This window comes from Typha latifolia, chromosome 7 (genome assembly GCF_019914945.1).
Source record: "Typha latifolia isolate L0001 chromosome 7, TyphaL0001v2, whole genome shotgun sequence".
Lineage (NCBI taxonomy): Eukaryota > Viridiplantae > Streptophyta > Magnoliopsida > Poales > Typhaceae > Typha > Typha latifolia.
This window is the reverse complement of record NC_133092.1, coordinates 11898177-11917764: the sequence shown is the minus strand read 5'-3', so window position 1 is coordinate 11917764 and position 19588 is coordinate 11898177. Positions and strand designations below refer to the sequence as shown.

Here is a 19588-nt window from a genome sequence, read left to right as displayed (position 1 = left end):
AGCATCAACCTAAAGGATTAAATAATATTAATTAGATTTTAGATGACAAAGATATAATAAAAATATAAACTTTGTTCAATATATTGTTATATTTCTATCATCTGAAATTTGGTCGATATTATTTTAGATATATTAAAAAGCTTATTCAATCATCTACAACTTTGCATTTAATAAATATCTTCAAATTTGATTCGTGAGTCGATCAAATATGATAAAAAAATAGTAACTGTACTTTAGTCTAGATTATAAGACTATAGAGTGACACATATAAAACTTAAATCTAACCATTATTAACAAAATATTTATTTTGGGTTAGATCTAATTGGGATTGGCTGTTCTTAGTGGCCTAATGTTGGCAAAGCTTCAATACTCGTAAGAAGTTATTTATTTATTTATTTTAAGAGCGAATGGGCTGAACCCAGTTATTTCAATACTTGTAAGAACTTATTTCCACACTTTTGTTTTCCAAATAATGGTAAGGTGCTTTTTGCAAAATTTGCATTCTTTATTTGTTTATCACAAAATAAAATTTAAAATAAAAGAAAGTTGGGATTTTTATATAATTTCCTTTTAAGCTATCATAATTATCACTTCATTCTTTAAAATATCAAAATTGCTATTAAAATCTTTTGACTATGTTAGAATTGCCACTGTGATTAATTATTAACAAAATATTCCTAATGGATTACTATTAAGATTAATAAATATATATACTAACATTTCATGGATCAACCTCCACCGTTTAGGACTTCATCTTCACTACGACCACAAGATCCAATAAAGAATGATTTAGAATTATCACTAACCACAATGAGTATGACTTATCGACTAAGCGGTGCCAACGAATCGGATCAAGTCGGGACACCAACAGCCGATCCCACACCCTAAAATACTCTTGACCTTTTTTAAGTTTAGAATGTAAAATATTTATCAATAATTTTTGTGTTACATAAAGTAAAGTATATTTCATTGTGCTATTTGTCTCGTATAGAATAGTATTGTGTATAAATACTAGGTAGCTTTTAAATTATTGGTGAAATAGTCTTTGAGTTGTGTTTTAATCATGATTAGTTAGATTTAACTAAAATAATGATATTTTTGAAAGATCACAACAATTTCGATGGCAATTATGACATTATAAAGAATATAATGCCAGTTATGATTTCTTTTTTAAATAGTTTTAAGTGGCAATTATGTAAGATTCCCAAAACAGTTTATCTGCTAGATAAATTGACAATTAGTTGTGGCTTCAAGTGTTAAGCCTAATCCAAGTAAAAAAAAACCCTATGTTTGCAATCAGAGATCCATCATAAGTCCATGGTGTGTGCTGATTTGCACAAAGATGCTGATGCTGATGAGATATTATTGAAAAGGTGCTAATCAAATTAGGACATAAAATAAATTTAATTTGCAGGGAGATTTATGGGAAACTATTCCAAAGGAATTGGGTAAACTGTGGGGATGCTGGTGAGCTTGGACCTTCAGCAGAACATGTTAACTGGAACTATACCTTCTTCTCTTGGAAACATTAAATCCTTGAGACTTTTGTAAGTTTTTCTCATCCTTCAACCCTTCATTCCTTGCATGAGAAAACCCTTTGGAAGTGAAATTTAATAGAGTATGCATGTGTGAAAACTTTTGGAAGTCTTCAATCATATGAAAGTAGTGGTGGTACCTGCACTTCTGGCAAATAAATTGATAAATATAAGGATCAATTGGCATCATCTCCTAACTTTTTTTCTTTTCTGATCTCATAACAATTAAATTAATGAATGTTTCAATGGCACACTTTTTCTAATCTTTATCTCCATAGTTTGCTACTATATCTCTAAAGCTTCAACTGATGAAAATTTTCACTCTGAATTTGTTCTGAGTTATTCTATCAATTGTTCCACACCCTATAAGTTTTCAGTTATACTTGATATCATAAATTTGAAGATAAAAGAGTTCTGTCAAAAAGAAGGCAGATAGTAACAGAATGACAAGTTCCAACTTCAATTCCTGAAATTTAAACATTTAAACATTTGAGACTAGGTCTTCATAATTTAAAAACAACCTCACAGTTGAAATGCTATGGAAAATGAGATACCAAATTAAGTTTCATCAAATAAAAAATTAAGTCTGTACTTTATGGCTAATTCAAACTATCAACTTTTCTCGCAGACAATTAAATGGAAACAAGCTAACAGGCAGGATACCAACCAAAATGCTCGATATTATTCGCATTTAGACATCATGTGAGAACCTCATTATCCAGATTGAGTACAAAATTTCTTAGTGAGCATTAAGTGTGATTTGGCAGGAATTGGTTGTTCTCTTATGGCAGGAATGTCTCAGAAAACTACTTAAAAGGGGCAGTGAGGAAAGTTGCAGAGGTTCATAGAGTTCACTTTCCTTCTTGGTATTTGTCTATCTGAAGACCAAATGAATCTTATTTGTATATACTTCTACTCTGCAGGATATGCAACCACCACAATAATCCAAGACCTGAAGGCTGCTGTTTGATTTCTTACACACTGAAGGATATATAAGCCCCAACTCTTTGTACTAAAATAATGAAGCATAAGTGGCAGTAGATATCCCTCAGTGATTGCACTATCCTGCTGAAATATTTCATGATGCTATAAATCCTCAGGCCTCGAGGAATCTGAAATTTAATATTCAAGCTTCTACTTTAAAGGTGTCAAAAATTATCCAGATCAAGATTTGTAGAATCTGCACTGACAGTTTGGCTAAATGCTAGCTGATGAATTTAATTGCCATACCAGTTTTTTCTAAAAAAAAGTAAACAAATAAATAAATAGAGATAATATCTCAAGAATATAAACATAGAGAAAGTAGAGAACTAAAGAAAAAAAGGAGTAAAAATAAATAGATTAAACAAATTGGTGAAGCTATTACACAGTTTGAAAAGGTAAAAAGAGACAAGGTACAACTTTTATATAAAGGATGGAATTCTGTATTCACCATGAAAACTTACAAAAAGTTTATATTCCCTGGAAAGGATTTTTCATGTTTCCTCTCATAGCTTCATCTTATTATCTTGGCCAACATGGAGTCAAAATTTTGCTATTGAGCCATAGGTTCCTTGCGGTTATTTTCTTTGATACTTGCATCAATCTGCTCATACCTCTCAGAAGTCAGATCCTCAATGGCATCAAATTTTTGGTCTAGATGGTAGATGCACAAAATTCATGTAGAAAATGAGGGAGAGAGGTCCATAGATTAAAGTAAGAGTATTTTCAATAATCAGGACAAATAAGCAGAATATACCATTGTTTATGAATTCCCACTAGACCTTCTGGGGTTAGATCCCTCTCATGGTGTTTCTTTAAAAAAAAAAAAAGTTTGATACGGTACTGCTCTTACCTAGCAGGCAAAGATCTACCTCAAATATAGGGCATAAAACATAATATTATTAAAATCTAGGATTTGCAATGCAACTTCCCAAAATAAAATTAGAATTATGTGTATCGCTAAATATTTTCCTTCCTCTTCCATTATCATCCCAGGCATTATCTTCTTTCCCAAAGCTTTATTACACTAATCACCAGTCTATTTATCCCCTCTCCCACTGCCGACTGCTCATCTTAACCACAATGACCACCACCGCTGCCATATCTGCAAACTGAGATAGAAACAACAATGATAGGAGAGAAGATATTTAGGTCATATTGGTGGCGGGTGTCACTGTGGTGTTTATGATACTGTTGATTGTTTAAAGTTATGGGGGAGAGAATAAAGACTTGTTGCCACTTAAACTCTTTGCGCCAGATATATACAACACTTACTCTTCAGCTGATGACAAGTATCAGATACTAATTACTTATGAATTTTATTCTTAATATAAGCACAGATAGGTATTAAAGAAAATGTCATCAGTCAAATATGTAAAATACCATTTTATCTGGCAAACAATGTAAAGATATATCTATACACAGATGTGTATTCTTATGCATGACTTGGGAGTAGATGTGTGAGATAGTAAATGCCAATTCCAGAGTCTTTCAAAGTTCAAACGCTTCCTCTTTGTTATTTTCCATTTAAATTTTGGACTCTGGTTTATGGAGGGAACAATGGATGAAACTTTCAGTACTCATGCACGATCCAAATCTGACTAGAAGTGGTTAGCAGGATCTATACATAAACTAGGTACATTAAATTGGAATATAAGACACTGCTGAGGTAATTCAGGTTGCCAATTTTAGGAAGCTCCACCGTCACCTAAATTAGATTGTATGAGTTCAGTTATTCTCACAGTCTTATTCACCAGATGAAGTTGTAAGTAAAATTATAAACATCTAGCATCAATTCAAGTGAAAGATCTGGCCATACCTTATTCGAAAACTGTGCTTGGCTCTTTGCAAGACAAACCAGATTGTAAACAAATCCAGAACCTGAAGGAGCAAATTTCTTACCTGCTCTGACCAGAACTCACTCTTAATCATTGGATCAAAAGGAGCCAACAGTACCAAGTTTGATTTCTTCAGTGATACCATAGTTGGGCACTCCCATAGGATATTTGCAAGCAAATGAATCAGAAATCGGGAAGATTTCTCCAAAAGAAATTTCTATACATAAGGTTGAAGAACATTGTTGATGGCCAGCTTGGTCCAAGCTATCTACAATTTAGTAATGCGATGATGCTATGAAGCAAGACACGAGAAGGTGATTCATGTACCTATCAGTTGCTTATATCGAAAAACTTCGGATTTGCTGGAAAATGGTGTTCCACTTTTAACTGCCACAAGCCACATAAAAGAAAGCTTAGCTTGCTCAACAAACACAAAAAAAAAGACAAAAAGAAAATTATCACTTAAAATGGTATTGGAAAAATCGAACTAGATGAATGAAATATATGCCAAGAATTACCTATAAAGAGATAAAAGGTCAGTGATAATCCCATCCAACTTATGATCAGATACCAAAAAAAAACACAAGTGATGAGCTCTTGTCTACTCGAGGAAATAGTTTGGGAGGAGAACTTTTGTAACATAATTAACATCACATATTATGGTATTGTGCAAAAATAGAGAGGTCAATTGAAAAGGTCATGTAACAAAAGAATCCCTATAGCAACGCTGATGAAGAGTGAATATCAAAACTCAAGAGATAGGTCTATTGAGTTTGGTTAGCAATAAACCTTCTTTTCAACTTTATGGCTGAAAGGCAACTATCTCTTCATTAAATAAATTCGATTTAAATAACTTCCAAGTGCAATAGTTTGTTCCTGTTAATTAACATGCTTCTCACAGCCATCATCCATGAGCAGGCATAATTCTAACATTATATTCTTAACAAGGGCATTACATGCTCAACTTAGTGCATGCAATTGTAAACGTTAGTTAGATAGATTGTTCCTTTTTCTTGTGTTGAAAATATATGTATTTAGAAGGATAAAGAAACAGGAGATCTGTTGTACAATACTCCTTAGTCCTTACATATATTTTCTGTAAAAGAGATTGTCATATTGTCAATTCATTAGAAGAAAGATATTGAAGAAATGTTACACAAATTTAAGTCAAGTTTAAGTTGAAGATTATATGCACAATACCAATCAAGTTTCAGCAATAACTTCATCCAATTATCTCTGGATAACTGAAAATAGAACGGTATAGAAGAAAAGGAACGAAAAGAGTCCACCAAGACAATGAATGATAAACCAATAGCCTATTAGAAGCTATTCAATGTTTAATGATGGCTTGAAGTTTCATTTGAAAACGAGACATTTTGCCGAAATGTTTCATTTCAGTCCTATCCGATCCAAAATAGCACCCGAAACTAGCATCCAACTGAAACATAATAATTTTTTTTTAATGCATGTTTTAAATTGGAAGTTGGATGAAACTGATAGAACAAAACTAGAACCGAAATGACCGGAACATTTCATTTTTCAACTAAGCCAAAACTAAAACCGAAATGACCGAAATGACCTAAATTTTGAACTAAGGTTTAATCAGCACAACTTACATAAGCATTCTAAAGTTACCATACCTTCCCCTCATCTGCATCTGAATGGCGTTGAGGAAACACAACTCTAAGATCATCATACAAATAGTAACGCTGCTTCCCCTCAGTCTCCATATTGTTACTGCATGGTCCTGACGACATATCAGATAAGCATCTTTGCATCGACTTCGATGATTTCCGAGAAGAGGGACTTAGAAAACGCAGATGCAGAGCATAACGAAGAACACCGCCACAAGCTGCGTTATTATTACTTAGTGAACAATGACTAGATGCTCTGTCACTTAGATGACATCTATCAAAATGACTGGTGTCAAAAGTTCTTTGAGACTGATTTCTGTTAAATTCGGAGCTATATTTCCCATTCATGCAACAATTACATGGATCTGGTTGTCCAAGACTGTCCTCAGATGAGAAATATATGTTTTTCTGAACTTCACTTTGTGATTCATTTGGCAGATCTCTGTGTATACAACCTGTAAAGCATAGATCAATCTCAGTAACTAGAGTTCTCAGTTTGGAAATTCAAATTTAAGCTGACAGTCTCATGATCTCAACAACTAAAGCATCTAATTTTGAATTCATTACATTCAGTAGACCCTCTGTCGTGATCTATATGTTCACGTCCGTTAGAAAGTGCTGAAGATTTACGCCCAACATTCATGTCATGATCCTTGTTTTCTTCTTTCAATTGATTCAGCAGAGACCCTGAGGAAGCTAGGGTGACTTTTTGGCGCATAAAAGTCTGTTCATTTTAGAATTAATGCAATTAGATGAGTAGATACGATGAACACAAGGCATAAACGAATATCAAGAATTTGTAAAAAAACAGAAAAGAGTCTCATTCTGGCAATTCATATCAGAAAAATATATACACACAGAAAAAAGGTACAAAATCATCTCCAAAATCAGAAAAAGTAATGCTATCCCATACCTTAGTTCCAGGAGGCATGTCACTCAAATCGTAGTTGCAAAAGAATGTATGGAGGGGAGTCATTTCTGGGTTGCTAAGGACCTGTTAAGCCAGCATGTCAGGATATGCAAACAAAGGAAAATTTAAAATATTATCTCTTCACATAAAATCTGTACATTGTTATTCATCTATAACTATATAGTGTATACTAAGATGCAAATAATAAGATTGCCAATGTGTTGTTACCAAACTGCGTGCTGCAAGAAAGAATGAAGAAGTACATTATAAATATCAAACCATCTAAAAGCTCCATGCTACGTGAGCATGCTCATTAGTCATTACACAGAATTTATTTTAGCTAAACGAGCTTATATGTACATCATTAGATTTTCATCTTGCTAAATAAATACTATGATGTTACTGTTCCTTTCTAACTATGTTAGCTGCATCATGATGATCAAAATTGAAATTTTTTTCAAATAGAATACATGAGAACATGTCTGCATTACAGTTTATAAGGAAATACATAGGTATTAGGGCCTCTAAAAGAATATAGAAACTCTTGCAGTGTTGAATAGAAAACACCTTACCATATAATAGGTAGTTTACTAGATAATAAAGACAGTGATGAGATGGACAAGAGTTAAAAATTGAAAGGTCTAGCAGGAACTCATTTTGATTGCATAACACTTGGAGCATATACATTAGTTCATGCAAAGACTCATTCTACGAGTAGCATGATGTAGTTCTCAGTTACATGTATGCTTTCAAGATTTGTCTCATGCATCAGCTAGACAATCAGCCTCACCAATTATTTTGTACACTGAGTCACTGACTAAGCACCAGTGCACCACATAATGCACTAATAGCAAGTGATTAAAACAATGTTTACCCCTAACTTACATCATTAAAAATCAATTTTTGAAGGCCAAGAATCCTAGTACCAGTTGTATGCGCCCCTTCATGGGAATGCACAAGAGACTTTTGGCCATGTGAGAATCCTTGTTGCTAAGGCTTCTTCTCAATTTCCGGCCTTTCTTCTTACTTTTAGGCACACTCCCTGTAAGATCAATTGATGCATAGTACAGCAATGAGCTATCACCATCCACAGTGGACACTGAAAATGGAATTCTCTGAGATGGCGGTGAAAATTTACCACCAGTCACATTTAACACAGCTAGAAAACCATCGATCCTCTACAATCATAAGAAACAAAGAAAATACAAAGTCATTCATCTGAAAACACCAAATTGAGAACCAAGACACATATCAGTGATTTGATTGGAAACCTGACTATCTTTTCCAGATGAGAGGCGACCAGACAAGAGTGACTCTTCAAAGGAACCTACTAGTGACCTCCTAACAGGAAGAACACTCAATCTTTTAGCATGATTTATGGAGTCAGTATCCCAATTTCGACCTCTATATAATGTTCCTTTTGGTTTAAGTTGACCTGACTCATCATGAAATTTGTTATTTTGTTCCAATATATCCTTTGTCCTAATATGATCTTCATCAGTAAATAATAACATGTCAGTTCCACTTCTGCCATTTGGTCCTTTCAAATCCTTCAAAGCCAAAAGATCACTTTGAATATCATCCATGATGTCCCTCTGACTTCCTGCATTTTTCAGTCTTTCAAGCCATTTAGGTCCCAGAGGAGAGAAGGACAATGCTTGCATGTGTTCCTTTTTTGGAGAGGGCTCATTTTGCTCAAGCAAAGGACAATCGCTGAATAAATTGCAAGTCAATCTATTATCCAAGTTATTCAAATTTGAGAATCTAGAGCTAGGCCAAACTAGAGAACTAAAGGAACCAGGGGTTCCAATATTTGCTTTCTTATGATTGTGAGATTTTAATTTACTGTCTTTCCTAACCAAGTCAAGAGAACCAGCTCGAGCATCACTGCAACCAATATCCAAGAAATCACCATGGAATTGCTTCTGAAGTGTACTATTTAAAGGAGACAGTAACCTTTTCCTAGGCCCATGTGGATCAATTGAAGAAGCAGAACTATTAGCAGATGAAGATGAACGAAGTTCATCTGATACTTCTTCATCAAAACCACTGAAAGCAGTGCCCAGATGACCCGATTCAAAACCCAAAACCTGCATTGCAGGCCTATGAACTGTTTGTCCTGATATTGGATGAAACCTGCCATTTGTACCCTGTGAATCAATCTTCAGCCCTAGGAAGCTTGTGGCTCCACGAATGTCATTCCTATATTTAAACGGATCATCTGTTCCTTTTCCATGCAGCACATCCAAATCAAGGCCACTAACACCACCAAAGTGAGGAGGAGTTGATGCAGATATGCTTAGTGTTGCCGTAACTTCATCGGCTATATTTGGTGATACTTGAGGCAAACCCATTTCAAATGTTGACAGTATGAATCTCTGCATCACCAGATTCTATTCCACCATACTGGTTCTCCCTCTTTTTCCCTATCCCTGTTGGTCATTGCAAATTTGCAATTAAGTCATCCACTTATAGTTGTGCTTCTATCCTGGTTTTGAGTCATCATTTCTCTTCAACAAACTGAAAGAAAGAATTCTAATGTTTTTTACCAAAATAAATGGGATCCACCTCTCCGATGATGAAAGCGGAAAAATAAGATCTGTACTTCAATAGTATCCAAGTTCGACTGGGTTTGTTTGACAAGTAGAATCTCAACTTCAACAAATGTCAAGATTCAAGATCCCACCTACAAAGAAGTCTCTAATCAAAGTCTTAAAACCACCTAACAAATAAGAAAACTTAATTCTCAAAATCTAAAAGAAAAACCGAAGATCGAAATCCAAGAAAGAATGCCATACACAAAATTTTCAAATTTCAACTAAAAAACGACTGAAGATATGCATCTTTACAATTTAGTATAGAAAAAAAAAAGTTTATTGCATAAAACTGAGAGAGGAAAAACAAAAACTTTATACAGTTCTTCCAAGCTACAAAGAATTCAATCCATCAAACAAGAAACCAATTTAAAAGGAGAAAATAAAGCACAAATGTAAGTATAAATAATACTTTATTTTGCATACTTCAGAAAGAAATGAAGATGGTATGAACTCAGCGCAAAGTTCACCTACTCCTAACTCATTGACCTATACTGATAAAAGGAGATATACCCATTAAAATCTTAGACAACGAACTCAAGATTTTATTAGATAAAGAACATTATATATATGCCCAGAAGCATACTATCAAGATCCTTACTCTATCAGACATGCCAAATGCCTCAAATACCTACACATCTACAATCGATGATCACATCAACCCACGCATTCTGATCTAAACCAAGATTAAAAAAAAAATCGCATAAAAAGAAGAAAAACCGACACCCAACTCAAAATAACCGATCAAACCCCAGATACCACCAAAGAAGTGCTATTCTGCGCACATTCCACACCAAGAATCCACCTTTTCCTTCCCATCCACCTCCAAACAGTCAAATCAAGCAAAAATACTAAATCAAATTCCGAGACTGGGAAGATGATGAATCCACCAACCAAAAGAGGAACCAATCCGATCATCCCAAAGGCTGTTTCTTGTATATATTTTTCTGATTAGAACGATTTTTAAGGAAGACCCATTTCTCCTGAGACCCCAGATGACTCAATTTCCTCTCTCTATCTATTCCTCTCCTTTCCCTTCTGCTTCCATTTAGTTCTCCAATTTATATATCCTCTGTCTCTCTCTCTAATCGGTTAAACCAATACTTTTCTTTGGCTCTTTTAAAATTCCAATACATATATATATATATTATACGCTTACGGAGTTACGGTGGTCCGCCGATCAGATCTTAAAATTTGCATCAATCGGCATTCAACTCCTTGCGCTACTGCGGCCATAATTGATGATTGTATTTTCCTTTTATCTTTTTGCATTCTTAAATATTAATTATATTGCTTGTGAGGTTAATCAGCTACGGATAGAAATAAGGTTCTTTTCCCTACCTCCCTGTTCAAATTGTGACTGTTAAATACTGGCGCTTACTGTGACAGAGAGAAGTTAATCAATTAAATCATTTTCACTTAAATGGGGGCCAACTTAGTTTGCAATGCAACCAGACTAAGGGTTAAAACGTGTGCGATTAACTCCAATCCGACCCCAGTCTCTATAGGAACCACCGAGTCTCTAGTTCAGCTACCTAAGCTGCGCCAACCCTAACTCTACTAGGGTTTGGCATAAGTATTCCCTCCCTCTAGAAGGGATTTCTTCCCTTGTCGTTGCCGTCGACGAGGTTTTATTCACTACCCTCCCCTAGCCTGTCGGAAGGGGAGAACCCTTCTTTCTCTCTTCCCTTTTCTTTCTTCTTCCTCTCCTTTACCCAAAAGCTCACTACATCTTTCCCTTTTAGCACGCTGTTGCTTCCCACCATCGCTTCTCACTGTGCTTACCACTGTTCCTCACCACACACACCACCGCTCTTCATCGCACTTACCATCATTCCTCTCTGCGCCCACCGTCGCTGCTTCCCATAGTCGCTCTCACTGCTATATGAAATCCCCTCAATGCTACTACGGTCATCTCCTTCGTCGTCGCTCTTCTTCAAGATCTTTTCCCTCTCGAAGGAGGCAAATCAGCTGCCGCATCTGTCCCTTTTTTTCTTTGCTGCCGCTAACCTCTCACTCATTAGTGCCCATCTGCCTACTAGCATCACCGCCATGCCGGGTGGATGAAGCTACTCTGGACGAGGAGAGAGTTCGAGATCCGTTTACAGTAGCAACTTGATCAAGCCGATGTTTGTGTTTCTAGTATCTCTATTTGGTCGTAAGTGTCATGCTTTTTGGGGCTCCATAGTAGTGCTATTTATTTTGCAATGCTGCTGATTTAGGGTGTTGTATGTTTTTTTTCTTTATCTTATTGTTCTTGGTGAGTAATCTTCGAGTCTCCTACTTTTGAGTTGTTTTTCATTTTAATTTTGTATTGTGCTCCGAGCTTAATGCTCTGTTTCAAATTGTTAGACTGTTTATTGTAGGCCAAGAGGGGCTTGTGTTAAAGAGTCGCTTTGTTCTCCCTCTTTTTTGTGTATCATGTTGTATTAATGTTAGTCTTGGAAGTTGATGAATTAGCTTACCTACATGCTTTCCCTTAAAAAAAACTCCGACTCGACTCGCTATCCGGCATGATTCAAATCGAATTCAAATAAAAAATTTTTATTCGATCTGAATATGGATAGCATTTTTGAAAAAAAAACTAAATACGAATTTGGGTCGAATATAATTTTCGGATTTGGATTTCGATACAGATATCAGATATCTATTTATCCGCATTTTTTGAATGATTAATAATTTTTAGTTTGCTTACTTAAATAGTGAATATTAATATTATTAATAATGATGTGTTATATATTATTTTTAGAGATTAATTTTGCTAATATTATATGTATTTGACATGCAAGAAATTTATTCTTTTTGAAACTCTTATTATTTTTATGTTAATCGTCTCTAAATAAAATATTATAATTTATTTAAAATTTGATCATCTGTTTAAGATTTAATACTCTATCCAAAAATTATCAGTATCTATTTCGTTAGGATATAATTTTAAATTTTGTTATCCATCTAATATCCGTATCTAAATATATATTAAGACCAAAAATATGAATCTATTGAGCACTATTCGATTCATATCCAATTCGTTTTCGCCCCTAAACAAGACTAAAGTCACTGAAGGCTAAACCAGATAATAATAAGAGTTGGGGTACGAATAATTTGATCAATTTAAAGTTGCATTTAAATATCCCTTTTGTTCACAAAATAAGAAAATTTATTAGAAACCCACAATGTTTTTCTTTGAATATATATCATTTGACTCCTATAATTATTGTTTTTGTATTTTTAATGCCTTTAAAACTACTACTGTAAGTTAAATTTTAATCTACTCGTAGAAGATGAAATATAGAATATCTTATTACTTTAAAAATAAATCTCTAAAATATCTAGAACATCTTATGTGACAGTAGAATTTGTTTTCCTTTTTATTTATTGTTTAAAAAAAACTCGCTCAAAAATGCAAAGGTCATTTCATATTTATATATATATATATATATACATATGATAACCATATGCAAGATTTTTTTTTTTTGAGGTATTAAATCTATATGTCGGATATGAATAATAAAATACAAAACGTAACATGGTTTTTTGATAAATTGTTCAAAAAGAAATACTCTATTTTTATTTGGCGAGTGAATTTATTTTAAATTTTTTTTTTTGACAAAATATTTATCTCAACTTTGATCACATAAGATGAGTCAATTGTAACGATTGATAACACAGAGCGTGTACGCTAATAAATACAAATTATATGGTGGTTTATGTAAAAATTGAAATTGCACTTTTCTCGGTTTGGCTAAATTTTATAAAACTAAGTACTTTCGCCTTAAATACTTAACTATCATGTAATCTCGACTAAATTATAATTGTTATTTTTTTATTATATTTAATTAAATTAAAAGTTAAATTTAGAAATTAAAATTATACAGAATTGAATAAGTTTTTCGATAAATATAAAATAATATTAATTAAAATTTAAATAATAAATATATTTTTCTCATATCTTTATCATCTAAATATTTGAAGGTATTATCTTAGATGCATTGCAAAACTTATCCAATTTTTTATAATTTTGTTTTCAATAATAATTTTTAAATTCTGAGCTGTGATTTTGTCAAATATAATAAAAAAGATAATAAATATAATTTAGTCGGGATCATAATAAATTTGTAACTCACCTATTTGGATACAATATCCTTACATTAGACGAAAACTCGTTAATTCCAAGCCAACCTTGAAGATTTATCACGTCTCCGACTTCGCCATCTTAACACAAAATTGGATCATTTGTAGTTGCAGAAGAAAACCTAGTCCAGATTATCAATAGAAAAGTTCAGAAACCATACACAGCTTAAGAGGAACAAAAACTTATTAAAAAGTTCCTTAATCTCATGGGCAAGCATAATAGGCCGCTCTTGTCCAATAGATTAATGTTTCTCAAGGCTACATAAAAATGAAACTATAAAATATAGATGATTAAATTTCAGGTTCTACAGATCGAAGAATTCAATATAGATGATTTGAAGTTTATCTCTCCGATTAGGGAATTTCTAATCTTTTTTCCGACACCCATTGGGAACTACTATTTACGAAAAAGACAATAATGCCCTTTATATATAACAGACCATCCACTCGCCTCACCTCAGCTCAATCACTCCTCTTCAGAGCTGAGAGAGTTCTTGATTGTCAGGTAATTTCGTGCAGCAAAGAAAGTAGTATTTTTCAAAGTCAGTATGTATGTAGTTGACTCTGGGATAAGTTACATCTGGTATTACTCTTTTAAGTTTCTCCCAAGTAATAAGCAAGTCATATATATCTCCAACTTGCAAAAGTAAAAAGAACAGAACATAAAAATCCAAAACTATTTAATGCTCAACAACCACAACAAGAGAATGTTAAGAAGGAAACAATTCTCATATTCACCAAAAAAAGAAACTAGAGGGGAAAAGAAGCTCGAGGAAAAAAAATCTATGGTGATGAGCAACAAAAGACAGACACGCAAAGGCACATCCATTTGATTTGAATAATAATAATAATAATATTATACTAATAATAATGGAAGAAAGAAGAGACATCGAATGAGGAGAGTCTCCAAAGATAGAGGAAAGTAGGATCTATCATCCACGGCCGTCGTGGGCGACGCGTATCTTAAAATGTTTATCTCTCCGATTAGGAATTTCTCATCTTTTTCCTACACCCATTGGGAACTACTATTTACGAAAAAGACAATAATGCCCTTTATATATAACAGACCATCCACTCGCCTCACCTCAGCTCAATCACTCCTCTTCAGAGCTGAGAGAGTTCTTGATTTCTTCTTCGTCTTCTTCCAAACCCTACCTTCTTCCACAATGCGCGCAGGAAGACCACCATCGCTCGACGCCCTCCTCCCTTGCGGATTCAGATTCAACCCCACCGACCAGGAGCTCATCGATGGTTATCTCAAGAACTGGGTCCGAAAGGTTCCCCTTTCCTGCACCGACGCCATCGTCAGCGCCGAGGTCTACTCGACTGAGCCGTGGAATCTTGTCGGCGAGGACGAGGAGACGGGCTACTTTTTCTCGCACCGAACCCTCCAGAACCAGAAGTCCGGCTACACGATCCGCCGCGCTGGTTCGGGGACTTGGTACGCTGAGAAGAAGAATCCGGTGATCGAAAGCGAAAGCAGCCGGATTCTCGGGTACAAGCAGATGCTTTCGTTTTGCCTCTGCGAGGAGGATGGTGATAGACCTACGAGGAAGAGGAAGAAGAGCACCGGCTGGGTCATGTACGACTACGAGCTTCCTCCCATCAACGCCTCTACTCGGCCGGTATATATCAAATCTTCTAAACCTCTTTTCTTCTTTTCTGCAGTGTTAGTATTGAATTCTTAATAAATAATTGGATAATGTATGCGCGCGTGCAGTGTGAAGAGCCCGTCCTGTGTTTGATCAAGAAGAGCGCGCAGGCCATCTCCTCTAGCCGGAAGAAACGTGCGGCGGCGGCTGCGGTGGCGGAAAACCCTCCTTTCCCGTCGACTTCTGGCTATGTTGGCTTGGAAACTTCTACACGGGGCTCCTTCAATATCGCCGACTTCCTCAGTCCGGCTGCTCCTTCCTCAGACTTCAACACCACTGTCCATTTCCCCAATCCGCCTTGTCATTCCACCCCCTGGGGGGACTGCAGCACGGCATGGACCATCCCGATGACGCCGGTGCCGGTGCCGGTGCCGGTAACTCCTACGTCCGACACCGAAGCTGGGAAGCCCGCTTGTCCTTCATCATCGGACTTCGTCACGGACTGCGGCATGCCTACGCCGGATCCAATGCCATCGGCTTCTACGCCGCTGGAGACGGACGCCGCCGACTTCATGAATCCGCCGTGTCCTTCGACGGCGACACCGCACAACAACGACGACGACTTCGACATCGACGCAGCGGAGTTCGCGAAGTTTCTGGACAGCACCTTGATGGAGGACGTTGACGAGCCCACTCGGAATCCGGCAATGCCATCGGCTTCTACGCCGCCGGAAACGGACGCCGCCGACTTCATGAATCCGCCATGTCCTTCGACGGCGACACCGCACAACAACGACGACGACTTCGATCTCGACGCAGCGGAGTTCGCGAAGTTTCTGGACAGCAGCTGGATGGAGGACGTTGACGAGCCCACTCGGAATCCGGCAATGCCATCGGCTTCTACGCCGCCAGAGACGGATGCAGCCGACTTCTTGAATCCGCCATGTCCTTCGACGGCGACACCGCACGACGATGACTTCGACCTCGACGCGGCGGAGTTCGCGAAGTTTCTAGACAGCACCATGATGGAGGACGTTGACGAGCCCACTCGGAATCCGGCGGCCTCGGAACGCGAGGAGGTCATCGATGCAACGATTGATGACCCGTTCGGTGGTGCAACGATTGATGATCCGTTCGGTTGTGCAGCGATTGTTGATCCGTTCGGTGATGCAGCGATTGATGATCCCTACTACTACTACTACTACTACTGATTCAATCTCTCCGGGTTCGGGTTCGGGTTCGGGTGAGGCTCAATCTCCTCGGATCGGGTCCGAGTCAGACATCTCTAATTTACTCCACCGGGGCGTGAAATTAGTATGTGGGTGTGGGAGATCTGTAATATAATAAATGCTAATGTATGGTATCAGTTGTAACTTGTAAATTAATTCTTTTATAAATAACACTTACTACTGATTCTTTTCACTCTTTTAATTTTAGATATTACGAGAGAAAGGATTTCGGCAGCTTTTGCTTGCCAAAAATTTTATTGGCTCTGAAGTTGGATTGCAGTAAAAAAAACAAATCATATTATTAGTACTCAGCAACATCAGGAGATTTGAATGGATTGGAAGAGATCAAAAGCTTCCAACAACAATCAGAAAATATAATGATTCATCTCAACAGAAAATATAAACCTTCAGCCTCTTCTTATATAAAACTTGGATGAATTAGATTGAAGAATTAGCAACACAATTCATGTTCATAATGAAATTGTAGCTGGGCCATCTTGGATGAGCTTAGTGCACGCAATTGACCTTTGCTTCTTTGTCGAGAAACATTGTTAATATATTTAACCATATATATAGTAAACTTTGATGCAAGTTATGCTGGAAGAACAAGCTACAGTTAGTTTTATTGTCTACTTTGCTGAACTTCTTGGTCGAAACTATAATACTGATTAACTGTATCTAAAGCTAAAGACTGTTGGCTAATGAAAATGTTAAACCTGGAAACAGAAATAAGATATGAACCAAGCAAACTTTGAATGACTTTCCTCCAGGTATAGCCTATTGAATTAACACTAGTAACAAGCTTCATCTTATCGCCTCAATATATCCAATAGTAGTATATAAGCTCAGGTTTGAATCCTGGAGTCCAACTATATATATTAGTCCTTAATGAATTGTTTTTGCAAGGCATAGAGAGTTTTGGATGCAGAGCATGTGTGTAGTAGGATGGAGTCTCATGGACTTTTTTTTTTTTGAATCGTGTAATGTGTACTGTACTAATAAACGGGTATTGTTAGGAAGAGGTGATCATTGGGCGAGCTGAGCTTTTCAGGCCAATTAGACTTAAATGTTTATTCACAGTCCGCCAAACACGATAGGCATGGATAGGCATAGTGGATTGGGTTTTCAGGTTGGGCCGGGTAAACAAAGGCTTAGCCCATGCCATCCACTACCATCTCGAGCTTAGCCCGGTTAAAATTGGGTGGGTTTAGGCCGAGTTTAGACAAGTTAGGTCAAATTATCACCTCTAGTCGAGAAGATGCCTTTGAATGCTTTTCAAAGATGAAAGAGATGGATACCACTTAGCTTGGTGTTTATGCTTACAATGTGCTGATAGAGGGCACTCTTGTGCTTCTTGCTTATTTTGATGTTGACCGGGCAATAGATCCTATCACTTGTCATGGATTTTGTTTATTTCTTAGTAATTCTCTTATCTTCTAGCAGAGCAAGAAAACAGGATGTTGTCTTTCGCTCTAGTAGTGAGGTAGAGTATAGGACTATGTCTATTACTAGTAAAGAAACTATTTGCCTTCATTGTTTGTTTGGTGATATAAATGTGTCTTTCGTTACGCCAACTACTCTTTATTGTGATAATTAGAGTTCTATATAGATAGCTAATAATCGTGTGTTTCATGAGCAAACAAAGCATATTGAGGTAAACTATCATTTTGTTCGACATCAATTTCTAGCTAGCACTATCAGTCTTCTCTATGTACGCATCATTCACTGAGCAGATAACCGATCTCTTCACCAAATCTCATTCCACTCCACTTCTTAAGTATCTAATTGGCAAACTATGTGTGTTTGATCCCTCAGAGATGGGTTGTTAATGTATAGATATGTTCTTATGATATATATGAGGGACAACCTATCTCATCTCTACATGCATATATATATATATATATATATATATATATATATATATATAAGGGAGAGCTTTTCTCCTCATGTTTCATTCTATAAGCTGTTTGGTGATTGTTCAAATGAAAAGAATATGTTCCAGCAAAATCTTTCATAATCAAAGAACAATCAAATAACAGCAGATCCATAATCAGAGGACAATTAAATGACATCACATAATTCTAGCCTTGATTATTAGACACATTTTCACTGCTATAACTTTCTAACTTTAGAGATATGTCATTTTGCTTATTTTTTTTATTTTCTTGTAAATCTGTATAAATTGTATTCAACTTATCAATTCAAGGTAAGCAATCATTCAAACAATTTCTCAAAAGTTTATTTCGTTTTAAAATGTAATGTTGCAACAGGTAGCTGAACTCCTTGATGAGGTACTGCAGAGTAATTGTTCTTGACGTAGTTCTTAATATAGTGATTATGGTTATGTATGCAGAGGGAAGAGTAGATGTATCCTATTATTTGATGGACAAATTAGTTGCCTATGGATGTGAACCTTCAGTCTTAATAAACAATAGTCTGCTAAGTTTGTCTCTGCAAATAGAATCTTATGGATGGATGGATGGATGGTGCTAGATCACTAACATATAAGCTTAATGGAGCAGTGGGTGGCTGGGATTTTTCGGAACATTTTTCGTGAAGTTAGGATACAACCTTTGTTTGTTAAGAAACTTAAAAGAAGTGAGGTGCATGCTTCTTAGGTTACTAACTCAAACAAGTGTTAACCGTGGAAAGAGGAAACACAGGGTCAAGTAACAAGTCTACTGAAGAAAAAAATGATGCTGAACTGAGGATACTGCAGGAAATCTACATGTTTATAATTGGATGCTCAGTGGACTTTGTAGAGCTAACATGGTGGAAGAAGCTTATGATCTCATAATGGTGATGGTTGACTTACACGATACTCACGAATGCCCATCTAAAATTTGGTGAATGGTGATATATCCACATATAACACACTTGTTGAGGGTCTCTCTAGATGTGATAGAGTGACTGAGGCATTATCTCCTTTTCAAATGATGCAGAAAAGAGGCTTTGTTTCTAGCATAGTAGCCTATGATAAGTTAAACAATTCTAGTGATCTTGCTGCATGTCAAGCTGTTTGGTGCATGATTATGCTCCATGGTATAGTAACTGCGGTAAGTTGCTTTGGGTTCTTGGAATTTTGGATATAATGGTTGAAAGAGAAAGATTTCGAAAAATAAGTAACTCCATTCGATCTCGTCC

The 19588-nt window shown here is 36.1% G+C and overlaps 1 protein-coding gene across 9 annotated transcripts; it reads right to left on the bottom strand.

The window, feature by feature from the left end:
* Positions 1–1328: 1328 nt before the first annotated feature.
* On the bottom strand, positions 1329–10587 carry LOC140792790 (uncharacterized). Of its 9 annotated transcripts, XR_012109825.1 has the most exons (11): positions 10387–10587; positions 9448–9584; positions 8170–9330; positions 7825–8076; positions 6902–6982; positions 6556–6712; positions 5995–6443; positions 4682–4741; positions 4336–4571; positions 2981–3120; positions 1329–1683 (listed from the first exon to the last, which is right to left on the bottom strand). XR_012109825.1 is itself a non-coding variant. In XM_073143989.1 (8 exons), exons 3-8 carry the CDS (start codon positions 9280–9282, stop codon positions 4685–4687), a joined length of 2109 nt encoding a protein of 702 aa, XP_073000090.1. In that variant the 5' UTR covers positions 9283–9330; positions 9448–9584; positions 10224–10585; the 3' UTR covers positions 4006–4684. The 9 variants fall into 9 exon arrangements, 5 of the variants coding, with proteins under 5 accessions (XP_073000090.1, XP_073000092.1, XP_073000094.1 ...); XR_012109824.1 differs by having other exon boundaries at positions 2981–4224; positions 9448–10586; XR_012109822.1 differs by having other exon boundaries at positions 2981–4571; positions 9448–10586.
* Positions 10588–19588: the final 9001 nt, after the last annotated feature.

What these genes read in the sequence shown, in the direction of transcription:
- LOC140792790 (XM_073143988.1), bottom strand. Translation starts at nt 9,282, where the DNA reads ATGCAGAGATTCATACTGTCAACATTTGAAATGGGTTTGCCTCAAGTA. An exon ending in CATCTGGAAAAGATAGTCAG is followed by an intron (nt 8,077 to 8,169) that starts GTTTCCAATCAA and finishes TTATGATTGTAG; the next exon opens with AGGATCGATGGTTTTCTAGC. An exon ending in CAGATGCAGATGAGGGGAAG is followed by an intron (nt 4,742 to 5,994) that starts GTATGGTAACTT and finishes GGCTTGTGGCAG; the next exon opens with TTAAAAGTGGAACACCATTT.